This window comes from Acomys minous, assembly GCF_964271855.1.
Source record: "Acomys minous genome assembly, chromosome: 3".
In the NCBI taxonomy this organism is placed as follows: domain Eukaryota; kingdom Metazoa; phylum Chordata; class Mammalia; order Rodentia; family Muridae; genus Acomys; species Acomys minous.
In genome coordinates, this window is record NC_140485.1 from 126,460,288 (window position 1) to 126,477,560 (window position 17,273).

A 17,273-nucleotide genomic window follows, 5' to 3' on the forward strand; every position below is an offset into this window, starting at 1 on the left:
TTCTGTTTTGAAATGTTGAGTCAAACTTTCTCCCTAACTCCATCAGTGTCTAATTCCACCCCCCAAAACATAATCTTGAATTTCCTGCCTTTAAAAGTTCAAAAGATAAAGTGCTTGTGAAGAGGTTCAGGAAGTTGGTAATAGCCTGAGGATCATGAAGCTCCTCCTCACACTCAGACACAGTCTCTCCTGCCCCAGCGGCCGCTCAGCGTGTACAGTGCTGTTCAGAGTGAGGACTCAAGATATAATTGGTGACCCCTCGGGTACTGGATTTTCTTCTTATAGCCCACGCTCATTGAGGAAACCAGAGATTGAGAAGATGACGATGGCAAAAATGTCACCTCTTAGGTCTTTGAGATGGTATTACTCAGATGACCACTGTCACCCTAGTTTAGACACCTATGTAAAATTCATTGGTTGGGATCTCTTGCTGGATTCCTAGATTCGACTTTATAAACATATGTAAAGCAATTGTTACAATAATACCAGGGCTTATGTTTTTACCTCAGTCAGATTTATTATCTGTTCTTCTTTATCATTTCTTATCTTCTAATGTACTTCATACCGTCCTAGGGAAACTTCTTATCCCAGAGATAGGGACTTTCCACTGGGAACTTCAGGCCTTATTGACGGTTTTGATAAGACTACTTTGGAAGGAGGAGAAAAGTTGGATGCCAAAGGCAAATGGATTGAGTAGATAGTGGGACACCAGGAAGTATAACTATTGCATAATAGTTTGTTTGTAGAGAAGTAGGAAAAGGTGTGAGAGCTAGCAAAAAAATGGAAACATAATGTTAGTGGTGTGTGTGTGTGTGTGTGTGTGTGTGTGTGTGTGTGTGTGTGTCCATAGAGTTTGTTTTCTGAGGAAACCAGTTTGACTGTGAAAAGGAATAATAATATTAGTGATTTTCAGTGGACAGAGGAGGAGGAGGCAGACTGCAGGAGGCATGTTGTGGATTTGGCAGTCGGGAGATAGAATCCTCATCTAGCAGTTTTTAATTTTTCAATGAATGAAAGACAAAGGCAAGGTAATATCGAGGAAGGAAATCCCCTTTTGGGTGGGAAAGGAGAAGGAGAAAGGCAGCAGCTGTTGTCTTGGAGTTTAGGTTCACTAGTGCACTTGGCATTAGGCAGTCATTTGAAGACTGGAATCAAAATATTTAAAGAAGAAGCAGCCAGTGTGTAGAGTGTAGAGCTGGAGCCACAGCTGCTTCAGCTCAGAAAAGGCAAAGTAATTGAGCAGATCCAGGCCCAAGATTTGCCGGGGGTGAGAGGGAAGGCAGGGAGATAAAAGTTGTTTGCCGTGATTATAATGATGGACCGCAGGCTCAAATCTGGATAGATTCATCAAGAAATATTTTTAAAACCTTAATTCTGCAAATCCACTTCCATATCAAGAGCTCCGTCTTAAACCAGACCATCTGTGTTCGGATCTCTGTACCGTTCCCTGCCCGAGGCCCTCACCAAGTTATCTGAGTTCTTCCCACTGTCCCCTCCCATGTCTGATGGGAAATGAGCTTTTCACACATAAAAAAGTCCTGTTTGCTCACTGCACTATTATCCTATTTCGTAACTGATTAATAGTATGCGTTCCAACCCAACCTTTTATCTTTTACTTTGCCCAGCAAAGAAAAAAATCTTTCTTGCTCTGTGAATCTCCTGGCACTGGCAGCACCATGCAGTTGCTTCTCTTCCATTTGTAATGAAGTCAATCTCCTTTAGTTTTTCTACTCGTGTGTCTGTATATTTATAACAGGAGAAAACAGTGACTAGCAAATGCCCGGGAGTCCTATTCAAGTGTCAAACTGGATACATAGTAGCAGGTGGGTGGATGTAGATACAAGCCAGCCTTTGAATGGCTGGAATCCCTGCCAATCAGCTCACATTTTTCTGGGGTGGGGGGCGGGGAGATGTGAGGCTACTTCACTAAGGACAAAGGGCCTTATAAAACGATCTGATCTTCCCAACAAAGATGAAGCATGCGCTTGGTTGATTTGTGTGTGGCCTCTTTGCGGTGTTAGGATACATCGCTCTTGTGTTTCATTTGTTCGTATGCTTTCTTACATGGTTTGCCTTTTACTTTCTTTCTATGGCATGTGAAATTACATATTCTCAATAGTAGCCCATAGAGGCCTCTACTACTCCTGACCTTGTTTCATTAAAATGTATAGAATGTGTCAGCCCTGTTTTATCCGAACTGGAATACTTCAGGGTAAAAACGTCACTTACAATAATTACACCAAAGCACTAGTGTGTAGCCTCAAGAAGGGCTGTCCCAGATATTGAAGGACAGTTTTCAAAGCAAGCAAAATCGTAACTTTTATGTAAACAGAAAGAAAAAGTATCAAGTAATTTTAATCATCTAACCTTTAGCATTTGTTCTTGGGTATATTTCTATGCTTACCTGCCACAGGGGCATAGCCCTGCTCAGGACCCTAACTCTCCTGTGGTCTCTCTGGCCCCTCTACTCCCTTTCCCTCTCTCTCTTCCTCTTCCTCTTCCCCCTCTCTACCTCTTATATTCTCTCTCTCTCTCTCTCTCTCTCTCTCTCTCTCTCTCTCTCTCTCTCGCACCCCTCCACCCTTTCTTTCTCCCCACATGCTCATTTTAATAAACTCCTCTATAACATAATATCTGGCATCTGGTACTTTATCTTATTTTATCTTATCTTATTTTCTTATTTTTAAAATCTTAACAGTTATATATGTATACAACTTTATATATGTATGCATGTGTATATATATATATATATATATACACATGCATACATATATGATACACACACATATATGCATGAATGAAGAGATAAATAAAAGACCTTATAAAGTCCAGTTGGAAGCATAACATGGGATAGATGGTAGCAGTGTTTGGCTGTATGTCAGTGTTTGGACTGTCTGTCTGGATGACTGTCTGATCATCTTTCATTTAAATAATTGAGTTAGTTAGGGAGTCAGGAAGACGCTATAACTGACCTCAGGGAGACCAAGAGCTACATCCTTGTGGAGCAGCGTAAGGGATCTGAAGATGCTTTTATGCAGAGAAGCAAAGTTGAAGTAATCAGAATCTGTGTGACAATAATTCATTACCTTTCAGGGACATGGTTTGCATTTCTGTGGATAAGACTGATTTTGTTCTTTAGTTCACAAAATTTCAAATAGCTCAGAAATAATGTAAATTTCTTAGGGTATCCAGTACAGTTTTCCTCTTCGAAGGCTTCAATAATTTTGCTGTTGTGTCTCTTGCAAATGCAAAACCAACATGGCTGGCCACCCTGGTGAGAGGTCACTACTCTCACTATCCTTTGCTTCATGAGCTTTTTGAACCTTAATATTCCTTTGGATATTTAAGTTTTCATTTTATTTCTGGCACAGCTTCCTGGACCAGATGCATTTTAGAAGTAGGATTTTTGGTAATGGTGTTCCCCTGTGGCAGAACTTCTTTGGCTGCTGTGTTTAGCTCCCCTCTGCCTTTGGACTGCTCAGAAGATGTGAAGAAATGCTGCTGTATTGTGAGGGAAGATGTTACTTTGGTTCTGGTTTGGTTGCTTGCTTTGGTTGAGATGGAAGCATTTTGGCAAGAGTTGCCTGCCAGGCAGCCTGCAGCTGTTCAAATACTTACAGCCTTTAGGTTTAGTGTGGATTTTTCCTGACCCTCTTTCTCTACTTAAAAAAGAAAGCAAGCAAGCAAAGGGGGGGGGGCGCGAAAAAGCATCTACTTTCTCCTTTTTAAAGTGTTGTTTTGTAAACCACAGCTTTACTTTTGTAACCGGAGGCTGTGTTTGCTCTCAGCCTTTGCAGTTCTGCCTAATGAATCAACTTGTATTGAATTCACAAAAGAGACTCCCTTCCCCTCCCTCCATCTGTTTGCCAAATGTGTGTACTTCCTTAGCCCCCAGGGCATGGTGCCTTCATCCTAGAACCATTAGCAACATGCTTTGGGATTCTCAACTGTTTGCCTGACTGGCCAGTAGTATTTGCCCCTGTGGCAAAGGGGAAGGTCCACATCTGTAGTTATAGAGAATGCATGTATAATATTTAAGCATGAAGTCCAACTCTGCATTGCTGATAGCTTTATTTTGGCTATGAGCCTTGGTTTGTCTTGGTATCTTGGTATGAGATGGATGTCTTTGGACATTAGTATTGCCATGACAACTGAAATTGCTTGAGAAAAAAATATCAATTGAGACTTGAGTGTTTAAGATTTGGAATCCATGGTAGCACAGTGGTATTCTACTACATTTTCACCAAACTATTCTTTAATTCTCACTGATGGCTGATCAATGTGTTTATGCCAAGCTCCTGACCAATACTGCAAACATTCATTTTTTTTTTTAGGCCAGACAACTTACACTTGCCTATGATCTGTAGTGCAATATGGGTTTTAAATATGAAATTATGAAATATAAAATGTGAACTATGTACCACACAACAGATGACATGGAGAAGTTTATTACATGAGCATGGGTGGAGAAGAAAAGGGGGGTGCCCCAGAAAGAGATAGACAGACAGAGACAAAAGAAGAGAGATAGAGACAGGTAAAGAGGAAGAGAGAAAGAGAAAAACAAGGGAGAGATACAAGGTGGGTTTGTCCTTTTAGTATCCTGGGTAGGGCCATTCCTAATGGCAGGTAGGTAATAATGTCATACATAGGTTGCTAGGCAGACTGGGACAGTATGCTAACAGTAGGTTGTGAGAGAATAGAGTAGTTTTGTTGGTGTTCAGGTCAAGTGGAAATACGAGTTCTTTTGCATTGGAGTTAAGCAGAAGAGTAAAAGAGCCAGACAGCTTTTCAACAAGTTCTAACGTATCTTCCCATCATAGCATTATTCTGTTTGAGATCTTTAGCACATCTTACCTGATCAATTTCAAACATAAACTTTATTTGTTTATTGAAACCTATTATAAATTTTGGGGATATTCTGTTACCCAAGTATACATAACAATGATTCTGTTCTTTGCCCCGGAACTCATGCTATGACTTTGATGTATCACATAGATTTTAAAGGCAATGATTTCCCTTAAATGTGCTTTTATGAATATTTTAATATCATTCCCTCATGTACTATGCTATTTCACACAGCTTACTAAACAGTTTCTTGAGAACTACGGGTCATCTCAGGAGTCTTTTGAGGACTATTAGATGCTATTACTCTGTTATGGCCTAGACAGGGGACTCTAAACTATTTTTAACTATAACGCTGCTAACCCATCAAGCTTATGTGCATTTTAACTCATACGCACGCACACACACTCACACACACACACACACACACACACGCACGCACGCACGCACGCACACACACTCACCCACCCACCAGATTTAAACCCTACCATTATTTGTTTTACTACCATCTTATTACTTTAAGATTTCCAACTAATATATGGCTTACAGCAATAAAAAGATATTTTTTCCCAAGTGAAGAACAGAGATCATACATAAAATTATTCACTTCTAAAAATAATAGGGCTTGTTATTGAATAAAGCTAAGAAGATGGACAAAAAAAAAGGCCCCTACCTAAGGAGAGGCTGGGGACCTGGATGTACAGGGAGAGGAGAGCTAGCAGGTGTGAGCTGGGGAGAGGGGGAACCAGGGTCGATGGGGGGTGGGGTGGGGGGAGGGATGTCTTACTAGATGGCAAGGAAAGAACACGATGTTCATATTCAGAGTCTTCATTTCTCTGGTCCTTAGAAGTTTGACTGGGATTTTTAAAGGGTGGTAACTCTTCATAGGTTAGTAACTTTTCACAGCCCTTCTGCTCTCAAAGCATGTGCTTGCTCGAAATGAAAATGTCCATCTGCCTCGCAGGAGAGAGATTTTTCTGGAACCCACATTGACTTGGCCACACCCAGCTCAGGGCCCGAGGGTCCCTGCCAGTCGCTCCTTATGTCTGTGTTTCAATCTGTAGTTGTAATTGTTTTCCTGGTAGAGTAAGCAGAACTTTATCCACATTTTCATAGTACAGTTGTACAAAGAAAATTGGTTTTTCAAAGCGTTTTTCCCATATACATGTGTCTGTGTGGTATGCATGTTTGTGCATGTTCCCATGTATGTGGGAACACATGCATTCGTGTGTGTGTGTGTGTGTGTGTGTGTGTGTGTGTGTGTGTGTATTTGTGTCTGTCTGTCTGTCTGTCTGTCTGTCTATACATGTATGGAGGCCAGAGGTCCTTTATTCCTGTACACCTTATATATTGAGGAAGGATGGTCTCTCACTTGAACCCAGTGCTCACCAAAGTCTAGCTTGCCAGTTTGCTCCAGACATCCCTTGCATCTCTATCCTGTGCTGGGGTTAGAAGTGAGTGTCCAAACCCACCCAGAACTCATAAGGTACTGGGGGTCTGAATTTTCATTCTTTCATGCTTGCATCACTAACACTTTACCCTCTAAGGCATCTGTCTCCCCAGCCCTCATTTATTGATACCTTGAATATTGAATAATAATTGAGCACCAGGTTTCTGAGTGATTTAAATGGGGGCATTTTTTTTTGCATATTTAAAAATATATATTTGGAGCTTTAGGAGACTGTAGTTTATATTATATTTTGTAGTATGTTGTTTATATTTTGAATTTTGTTTTTTTCCCCAGCCATCAAACACAGACAACCTGTTGGGATCATCCAAAAATGACGGAACTCTTTCAATCCCTTGGTGAGTGCAGCTTTATTGATTCATTGAGTGATAAATGGGCCTCGAGAGCCAGGGACTGTATATTCATAAAAAGACACCCAGCACTCACCTGCTCTATCTACTCTTATGGATTAAAGAATCATGCTGTGGCATGACAAGGCAGCGCCAGGCAGGGAACAACAAGCATCCTGAAATTTAAAGGCAGCTGAACTTCTAAGGTCAACGCACAAAGCAAGCATTGCCTTTCTCTCTAAGAGAACGTGTGGTTTGGAACTGTACCAGCCAAAAAGACTTTATTTTCCGGGAAAGACGTGACTGTTGTAGATCTCAGCTCCCTCGGATTGGCTCATCTTATAGTTCAGCTCTGCATGCTAAAGAAAAGGGAAATACAGTGAGAATATAACAACCTCAAATTTTTTTTAAAGTTTTAAAGATTTAAAGTTCTTTTTTTTCCCTACGTGGAAAAATTTTTTTTATCAAATTAGCTTACTTAATTTCATTTATAAGTCATAAGCAAACCTTATCCTGATAGAAAATGCAAGAGTTCTGCCCTTAGAGTAACTCTCATTAAGCAGTGACTTTTAGCTGCTTGCTCAGACGCCTTCACAGGTTGACTCAGGTCGCTATCATTTACTCCTGGGGAGACTGAGTTGATGCCAAGGGAGGAGCGTAGCATCCTGTACCCCACTCCTTCCCGTTTTAAGAACAGGCACACTCACTTTTTTATTAACTGGGCTCCTGTGGGTACTCTCCTTTGGTAGTCAGGGAAAACAAGGGAGGGAGGGAGAGAGACAGAGAGAGAGGTGATCTTAGAGTTTTCTTCCAACTTAGCCTCTGCTTATCCATCTTTAGGGGAAAGAGGAAGAAACTGTAATATTCTCTGGTTCCAAGGGAGGAATGTTGAGAATAGGGTTGTTTAAGCAGACATGTGGAAGAACAGAGGAAGCAACACGCTCAGGCTAGGCAGAGCCTAGGACAGCCTCATGAGTACTGAGATGCAGTTGACAGGAAATAGACCTCGGGGACTGATGATGCTGAAAAAGGACCCCCGTTAGCCACGCCCTCTGGTAGCCCCCAGTTGTAGGTGCCCCTCTTTTCTTTTCCTCCATAGGGTCATGAAAGTTTTCCCTATGCTCACGACCCACAAGGGTCATCATGACTGACACTCCTGCGACCCAAGAAAAGGTTAGGTCAAAGAGCAATGCAGAATTATTGGATCAAAGCTTTGTATAATAAATGAGAAACGAAAAGCAAGAACAGTTTCTACTTTTGTATAGGCTTGATAAAGCCAGGTAGAATGTGGATTAGACTCTTTAAGAGAGATGTTTTACCGGGAAATAGACCGAGGGAGAAGCCAGCTTAGCTGGTGTGTCTGGGTTCTGCCCAGCTTCTCCGCATCCCTCTGTCCCTCCAAGGGGAGGACACAACGTGTAGCACATGAAGAACTTCCAGTGAGGCTGGAAAAGGTCAGAGCGACCTCAGTTTTATGACTTGTTTTGGGAAAGAGACATCCACGTTCTTTGATCTGTCCAGCAAAAGGGAGTTTGGTTTCTGGGACTTGCTTTAGAGGGGAAAGAAGGAGATGGGAGGAATGCAGGTCAGCCCGCGCCTCTCAGGCCTTTCCGTTCTCCTCCTTCAGTTCAAACAACTCAGCCCAAGCTGGGTCAGAGGTTGGTTCGAAACCCACCACCTACTTGAAAATGCTTTTGTAGAGTTTTCTGCATACAACTGGTTTGCAGTGTATCCTAACAGAGTGTGAACAATCATTTGTTCATATTCATAAACTGATATGAAATTTAGGAAGGTTTTTGTTTTTGATAATCAAATATATTTTTTCCAGTATCTAAAATAAGCAGGTAGGTTCATTCTTGGCATTCGGTGTAAGTTAAATAATAATCAGGCTTTTAACTTGCTCTCTTTCCCATTGCAGCTGATCTGAATAATGTACGTTTCTCTGCCTACCGCACTGCAATCAAAATCCGAAGGCTGCAGAAAGCACTGTGTTGTGAGTTGTCACGCCTCCCTGAGTCACCTTCTTTGGGGGATGTGGGGAGGGTTGCCTTTGTTGTTATTGGTGTTGAGACAAAGACAAATGAAGAAGCTGATGTATTTGAAAAGCCAATCTGATTTCCAGTGCCCCTCATTCAAGATGTTAGCTGTGTTTCTATAAATGCTTTGTGATTGGCACCATCAGTGTGCACTAGCAAAACAGATGAGCAGTGCCACTCACATTTGGAGTACAAAATTAATCAAAACCAAGGAAAAGCGTTTTGAAAAGCATGCTACTGCCCAATTTTAAAAGATTAAATCATCGAACCAAAGTAGTAGGTTGTTGCCTATTAAGTCCTTTTTGTCCACTTCAAACTGTAGGATTCCAGACTCAATGTAATCACGTGACAGAGAAGTGCTAAGCAATCACATTGCTGAGCTGTCTGGAAACTGAATCTGTAAAAATGAGAGGAAATTCTCTATTTCCTTTTAAATATGACAAATCATTTAGTGTCATTAATGAATTTCCACTGAGGAGGGCATGCTCATGGGGTAGTCTGTGGTGGTCATTTTACCCAAAGATTATACCTAGAATATCAAAAAGGAAGCAGACATGGTTATTCCTATAAATAGAGTATTGATTTAGACTTTCTGGATTCTGTCTTTGCCTGGATGGTTGACCTGATCCAAGCACCATTTAAGCCTTGCTAGATATTATTATGCAAAGTAGCATTTGTATGTACTTTAAGGATTGGGAGATTTGGAAAATTCAATATATGCTTGTTTCTACCCTTTGTTAAGAGCTTCTATCTGCCTGGGTAGCTCAGAGAAGCTTTGACAACTACTCTAAAAAAAAAAAATAGTACGTTAGTGCTGGGAAAAAAAAATGTGCTTCTTAAAAATCATTGGAGGGCCAATAAAATTTCTCATATGGCATAGGAACTTTTTGTACATACCTAATGATTTCTGTTCCTGCATCTCATGGAGGAAGGAGAGAAGCAACTCCTGAAAGTTGTCCTCTGACTGACTTCTGTGTGCACACAGCTACACACTTGTTCTCTCTCTCTCTCTCTCACTCTCTCACACACTCACACATAATAAAGAAGATAAAATTTCAGTGCTCAATAGAAGTTATCGATACATTTTAACTTGGCCTGGGGAACAGACTTGAGCAAAGAGAAGTGTTCAATCACTTAGCCGCAGTAGAGTCACACAAAGTGTTAAATAGAAAGACCCAACGTTCCCTTTGGATAAGAAGACTAGTGGGCTGAAAAACAGCAACAAGTAAAGCACAGACAGGAAGGATGAGATAACCTCAAGTCTTACATCATCCCCACAGGCTCAAAGGAAGCCAGCAGGTTGCAGCACTTACAGCACATGTTACAGAAGGACCTATTCCACCCAGGGAACCCTCACACTCTGGCTAGAGAGCTGTGTATTGGGCGAGAATGGAGTAGGAAGCCAACTGTGAGCAGAGAGGACCAGTCTGTCTTTTCAGTTTGTCTGCTGTGATAAGACAGTTTAGTACCCAACATCCAGCTAGAAGGTCTTTCCAGGCCTGGTGTGTTAGAAAACGAGGGCAAGTGAATCAGACACTGACTCTCCACTGGACAAAGACTATTTTATAACGCGGTAAAAATGCTACTAATTTCTGTAATACGCCGGGGTGGAGAAACCTGTTCCTGCACTTAGGGTTTGCTTTCCTGATTCCCCTTTCTACTAAAGAAAAACGCCTCTCCTTCTATCACATTCGGACCTGAGAGGGACAGGAAAGGGACTCCTCCAGTCTCTGAGCCAAAAGATATTTTATAATATGTAGTGAACAATGTCTTCAGTTTGTGCAAGCTTAACTATCTGAAGGGATCTCCTGACAGCCACTGGCTTCTACCTTCCCACTGCCTCTGGTCACCACGGGGCTCCAGCCTGGGGCCTGTATTGTCACACTTACCTGTTAGATCACATCAACTCTTTCTCTCTCATCCTCATCTTCGGTAAGTCTGGCATCCTTTATTCCTTCCTGATACTGTCTAAAATTTACCTCTCTTAGAACAATCAGCAAGTTCCATTCCACCTGCTTCTAATTTTTTCAGCATTTTTCCCCCAGCATTTTATGATGGCCTGTAACTGCTGTTTTTCACTTGCTTGCCTTCATAATAGTTGTGTGCTAGGAGGTTGACCTGTCTCTGTACGCAATGGCTTTGGGTCATGGTCACCTCTCATTTTGTGCACATGGGCCCCCAGCACATTGTCCTCTTGCCAGCGTAAGGAGAGAGCACCTTTGTCGTTATGCTGACATTCCTCATGTATTTGTTTGGCTCCAAGATCACTGAGGAGATAGAGATAGAGCAAGGCAAGGGACTCGTTCCAACACCCAAAGGGCTGAAATGCAGTGAGAGCATTGCAAGTGGACACGTGTTCTCGCTTTCAGCAAGTTGCTCTTCCCTTAGAATGCACTGGCCTCTGCCTGGCCTGTCTCTGCTCTCTGTCCACTTTCTTCGCTTTGCTCTCATCGGTTCAAACTGATGACTGGCCTAGCAAATTATATCTCATTTCTCCTTCCCAAAAGCTCTGGTTCCCTGCTTTTTACATTTGCAATCTTCCCATGACTGGTGTGTGCTGTCCCTTGGGTCTCAGACTGCCAGCTGTGTTTTAACAGTATGGCTCCTCTTCACTCACTCCTGGCAATGCCATCTCATCCATTTTAGTCTTTGCGCGCACACGTGTGTGTGTGTGTGTGTGTGTGTGTGTGTGTGTGTGTGTGTGTGTGTTTTAACAGTGCTTGGCATAGGCACAAAGACACACAGTCAAAATCTTAATTTTTAGTGTGCTTTTTACATACTTATTGTCTGCCTTTCCAAATGAATTACATTTTTATGAGAGAAAACAGCCCTAGCTGACTTATTCATAATAACCAGAACCTGGAAACAGCCTAAGTGTCCCTCAGTAGAAGAAACTGTGGTACAATTACACTATGGAATACTACTCAGCTATTAAAAACAAGGAATTCCCAAAATTTGTGGACAAATGGATTGAACTAGAAATGATCGTAATGAGTGAGTTAACCCAGAAGTAGAAAGTGTCAAATGGGATATACTCACTTATATCTGGACCCTAGCCCAAGGGATATGTCCTATGAAAGTCTTCACTTACCAGGAAAGTGAGACAGAGGGGAAAACATCCTACTGGGACTCTAGGTGAGGGAAGCTTGGGAGAATGGGGAAATAGAAGGATCCAGAATGTCCTAGAAACCTACAAGAAGAACATTATGATGGGCAGATCTGGGCCCAGGGGCCCTGCTCAAACTATGGCACCAGCCAAGGACAATACGTGCAGTAAACTTCAAACCCCTACCCAAATCTAGCTAATGGACAGGACATTCTCCACAATTGAGTGAAGAGTGGGGTCTGACTTTCACATGAACTCTGGTGCCCCATATTTGACCAAGTCTCCTGGATGGGGAGTCCTGGTGGCACTCAGAGGAAGGATAGCAGACTACCAGGAAGAGATTTGATACCCTATGAGCATATACAGGGGGAGGTAGTCCCCCTCATTCATAGGGGAAGGGAATAAGGGGAAAATGGGAGGGAGGAATGGGAGGATACAAGGGATGGGCTAACAATTGAGATGTAATATGAATAAATTAATAAAATATATTTTAAAAAGAGCCCTAGCTGAGCCCTCCTATCATTTCTGGTGTAGAGCTGGACTCACACACTGAACAAATGCCTTGAGTTAGAAGGTGACATAGCTGCGCACCAGAAGATATGTGCAAGATTTAGAGTCATGCTTTATAGAAGTAAGATATATTTAATTTTGGCTGTTTCACAACATGTTACTATAAAGCAACACAGACTGAATGAACTAGCCATCAGCGTCAGCATGGTGCATGTGAAATCTGTAAAACTGAGTGGAAAAAGTCAAATGCAAAAGACATTTGTATCTTCAGTTGCAGTTATATGTAGTTCAAAGCCCTGCAGAACTCCTGGCTGTTCTATTCATGGTACATATGTGTGTTTAAGAACTAAAAGTAGGCCTGGAGAGATGGCTCAGCGGTTAAGAGCACCATCTGCTCTTCCAGATGTCCTGAGTTCAATTCCCAGTGACCACATGGTGGCTCACAACCATCTATAGTGCGATCTGATGCCCTCTTCTGGCCTGCAGGCACACATGCAGACAGAACACTGTATGAAATAAATACATAAGTATTTAAAGAACTAAAAGTAAATACAAAAGTTAGAGACTACCCCATGATCATGATGGGGCATAATTACATATGATGTTAGTATGTTCATTTCCTTTGGTGTGTAATGGATTGTGGATCCTTATTGTTTTCCTCAAATCACACTATACATTTTATACACACACACACACACACACACACACACACATATACACATACATATATATACACACATATATATATGTACACACATACATACATACATACATACATACATACATATATACACATACACACACTGTATGTTGACTAAAAGACTTTTTGAATCGGGCCATGGCAGAGAAGCAAGTGGAAACACTGACTGGGAGGGAGGCGGCCCCTTGAGTGTATAGAAGGCCAGTGTTCTTGCATAACAGCTATATTTACTCTACCGTAAGAGCCACCTTGGATTTAGGCATGTGGGCACTAATCTGAGATACAAGCAGGGAAGATATGTGTACCCAATCCAAGGCTTGGATGTAGGTCACAGAGTGTGAAGGATTATTATTATGGTGGGAGAGCTAACCTAGTACCCAGAGGTTTCCTTAAATAGGTCAGTTCAAGGTCATTTAAACATTTTTTATTGAAATTTCTGATTTGAAGGTATTATCATTAACTATTACTAACATTGCTAATCAAGAGAGGATCTTAACTGTGAGGCTCAGGATGGTCTGGAACTCACTGTGATGCTTAGGCTGCCCTTGAATTTGCATTACTTCTGTTTCTACCTCCCTGGTTGTAGGAAAAGAGACGTGTGATGACTTGAAAGCATTTATAGTTTCTTTAGTGTTTTGATCCCCATGATATTGGCTTTAAAGTTTGAATAATTTTTCTATATAAAATGGGCTAGTATATAATCGTTTTCTACTTTGAGACAGTCCAAAAATAGTTCGAAGTCAAGGGTGTGTATATTAAATAGTAGTTTTGTCTAAAGAGGAGGAGGAATAGGATGGGTAGATGGTTCTTTCCAAAGAGGACTGTGGCTAAGCTGGCTGCAAAGTTATGAAGGTCTAAATTCACAGGATTTCCTAAGGGATAACTGGTTTGTATAGGGACTGGTAGTTGGTAAGTTGTGAAGGATGAAGGATGGAAGGTGTTAGGACATCTAAATATTTGTAGGCCAGGTTTCAGAAGAAAGAGACGTTGTGATTTGGAACACACAAGGTAGAAGTTCCTGAAAGAGAACGGTTATAGCTCTTTAGTGGGAGACTGAGCGATGGGGTTAGGCTGGTATTCACCAGAAGGCAAGAGGCAGGAAAGGAATTTGGAATCAACTAAAGAGACGCCAGTGTTGTGAAATGAATGAGGCATCATCCTGCAGATTAGAACCCCAAGCCTTGAGTGCACAAGTGTTTCCCAGTGCCTGAGGAAGAGGACACGGGGCAGTGCTAAAAAGGCCGGAGCATAAACCCAAGACCTGGACAGATGCCCAAAACCCTAGGTCAGGTGCTCAACAGTGCTCCTTCTGATTTCATTAGTTCCTACCTCCAGGACAGAGAACAGTGACAACTCTCCCCTTGGCCCCCTGTGCTTCATATTCGAGAATTTAGAGAAGTCTGAAACTTGGTTAGAAAATGAGTTGCCTGTTTGTTCCATTTACCGCATGACTGAGCTGTCATTTTTTCTCCCTCTGAAAAGACAAAATCATAATTTCCTGTGATTTAAATGTAGTCTGTTCTTTAAAAGGTACCTAAATGTGACACGCTTCAGGAAGATGCATGCTTGGCTTAGGCACTAAGTCAAAGTGTCAGAGTAAATCACTGGAAATTGAGGACATGATCATCTGTGGGATGTAGCAAATTACTGTCTGGGCCCCAGAGTGGATAACAAGGGAGGCTTTTCTGAACCGAGTGAAGGGTGGACAAATCCTGGAACAATCTTTTTGAAAATTTTGTCTATTGTTACTGTATGTTGTACGCCTGGCATAATTAGTGTTGGAATTCAGAAATCTTAGCATCCTGGCAGTAATTGAATATATTTCTCTGTAACTGTCGAGAGCTGTGCTTCTCCATCTACTATCCTTTATTAAAGCAAGTCACCTTGTCAGGTGCTATAGAAAATGGGTTTTGTTACCGCTGTCCTGAGGTTCAGAATTGAAAATAATGTTATAGTACCAAGAAATGGGGAAAAATGATAACGAAAATTTTAGATAATCCCCAAGTTTCTAATGTTTATTTATTTATTTATTTTGCACCATTTCCAGCTCGTAGGATGCTCATACAAATTATTTTTGTTAGCAGCATACATTTAGCAGTGATATTATTGACATCTAAAAGAAAAGGCCTGGCCTCTTACTCAGAATTGTTATGTCCCCCACTTGAGTCTTTTTCAAAAGTCTTTCCTAATAAGTTATTGTAGAAGGTGTGTTCGTCCATGTAATTTTAACATAGTTGTTTTCCACTGTAGACAACTTGAAAAAAAGCATCCTATGTTGTCTAAACAATTTGGCATGGGCACATTTCATAAACGTACTTAAAATTCAAAATTGGCGGTTAGGCAGTAGCTACAAGTATATAGATACAAAGGGAAGCTGTTGGTTCATTTTGCCTGATTGTCAAAATATGTCATATTGGGGGCTGGGGATAGTTTATACATTAGGCAAGAAAAAAGTAGTTACTTAAATGTTTTAAGTCCCACTTAAGATGTTTTTCAGTGATGAAAACCGATATATGAAGATAGAGCATACATTTTACATAATGTTAATTTCTACCAGACACCTTTAAATTAGTACTAGTCTGTCATTTCCCATGCCTGTATGCTGAGAATTGAGTTGTCTCCACATTCCATAAGCAGATAGTAGTTTGATGGTCTGCTTGGTTTTGTTTGCAGCCAGCTAAGCAGTGATTCAAAGTTAATTTTAAATAATAATCTTTGGGGGGGGGGCTAGGGGCTTTGTGTGCAGTGTCTGCCTCAGTAAGACCACATGCCACCCATGTGTCACACAGGCTGCAGTCTGTTTTCCCTAATGGACCCCTAGACTAACTTAAATTCCTGTGTTTTTCAAAAGCAGCATCTCCTCCTGGGAGATACCGTTTGTGAATATCTCCTCCCGCCTTGTTTCCTCGGATCTTTTAATTCTTATCCATCGTATCTCTCAAGTCCTGTTGCAAATTTCACCTTCTGGGGGGGTCTTTTTAAGTTGTCCCTTCCACCAAGTATTCGGAATCCAAACATCTGGAATCAGAATACTACAGTGTCAGAAGCTTGTGCTTGCTGATGACAGAGCTGCAGAAGTGCACGCCTGAGCCTGACCTTTAGTGATGAGTCAGGGTAGAAATGCTGGAAGACGACTCAGCAGAATGTGGGCTGCTCATCTGGGGCAACAGGGTTCGTTCCCAGCACCCACATGAGGTGGCTCACAACTGCCTGCAACTCTGACTGCAGAAGATGTAATCCTATCTTCTGACCTTCAAGGACATCCGCAGACATACATAGACACAGAAATAAACATCATGATCAGCCTTTCAAAAATACTTCCTCAGAATAAAATAGTTACAGACTGGGCTGCATACATAAGGTATACATGAAACATAAATGACTTTTGTGTTAGACTTGAGTCCCACGTACAGCAGCTTTTGCCTAGTGCATGCAAATGCTATAAAACCACAAACGTAGAAAAACTGAAAATATGCAATACTTCCCTTACAACATTTTCAACCAGAATCCGTAACCTGTGTCTGCTCCCACAGAAGTTTGCACATTCTTCTCTCAGGTGCCTTTATTCTTCCTGTTGGTAGTGTTATCAGTGTCCTTCTCAAGAAAGAGCGCCTTGCACACTCTAAGTGCTCTAGCCGTGGCCTTGCCTGCCATCTGTGGCTTACGCATGAAGAGGAAAGATGGAAGCCAATAAATATGTGAAAACCAATGACCTGTGAACCAATGTGAATCCATCCTAGTTACAGGTTGTCTAAAAGACAAAATAGCATAGGTCTGACTTGGGCCAGTTTTAGTTGTTCGGGATAATTCTAATTTAATTCTCTTCTGGTGGTGGAGAGCTGTTAGTTTTCTATAAAGCCTGGTTCTTTCATTTGTTTGTTTGCTTCATTAAAAAAAACTGTCTTTAGTGACCTTTTAATGTCATTATATACAGTTTAAAAACTGTTGAGGAATGATTAGCTTGACAGTGGTAGGAAGAATGGCTGGTTGATGGGCCGTAGTTACATAATTATAGGTTATAATTAGAAGAAAGAAAGGCTCTGGTGTCTGTTGTTGTGACTATAGGTAACAAAACTTACATTATATTTCAAAAAGCTAGAATAAAGGATTTTGAGTGTTTTCCCTACAAAAATGAGAAACGTTGGAGGAGATGATGGGTTATGCCGACAATGTAGATATGTGTTGAAGTCAGTAAGTGCGACTTTGAGCGTCACTTAAAAGTAAATGTAGACAATGTAAAAAGAACTTAGGTTGTGGTTGTGAGCTAACAGGAGCCATGTCG

The 17,273-nt window shown here is 41.4% G+C and overlaps 1 protein-coding gene across 10 annotated transcripts in view; it reads left to right on the forward strand.

Moving 5' to 3' along the window:
• UTRN (utrophin) overlaps positions 1-17,273 on the forward strand; it is a 490,767-nt gene that overhangs the window by 412,260 nt on the left and 61,234 nt on the right. For all 10 annotated transcript variants that reach the window (XM_084777015.1, XM_084777016.1, XM_084777011.1 and 7 more), the window contains 2 exons: positions 6,587-6,648; positions 8,558-8,632. In XM_084777015.1, coding sequence (XP_084633141.1) covers positions 6,587-6,648; positions 8,558-8,632 — 137 coding nt within the window. The remainder of the gene's footprint in view (positions 1-6,586; positions 6,649-8,557; positions 8,633-17,273) is intronic.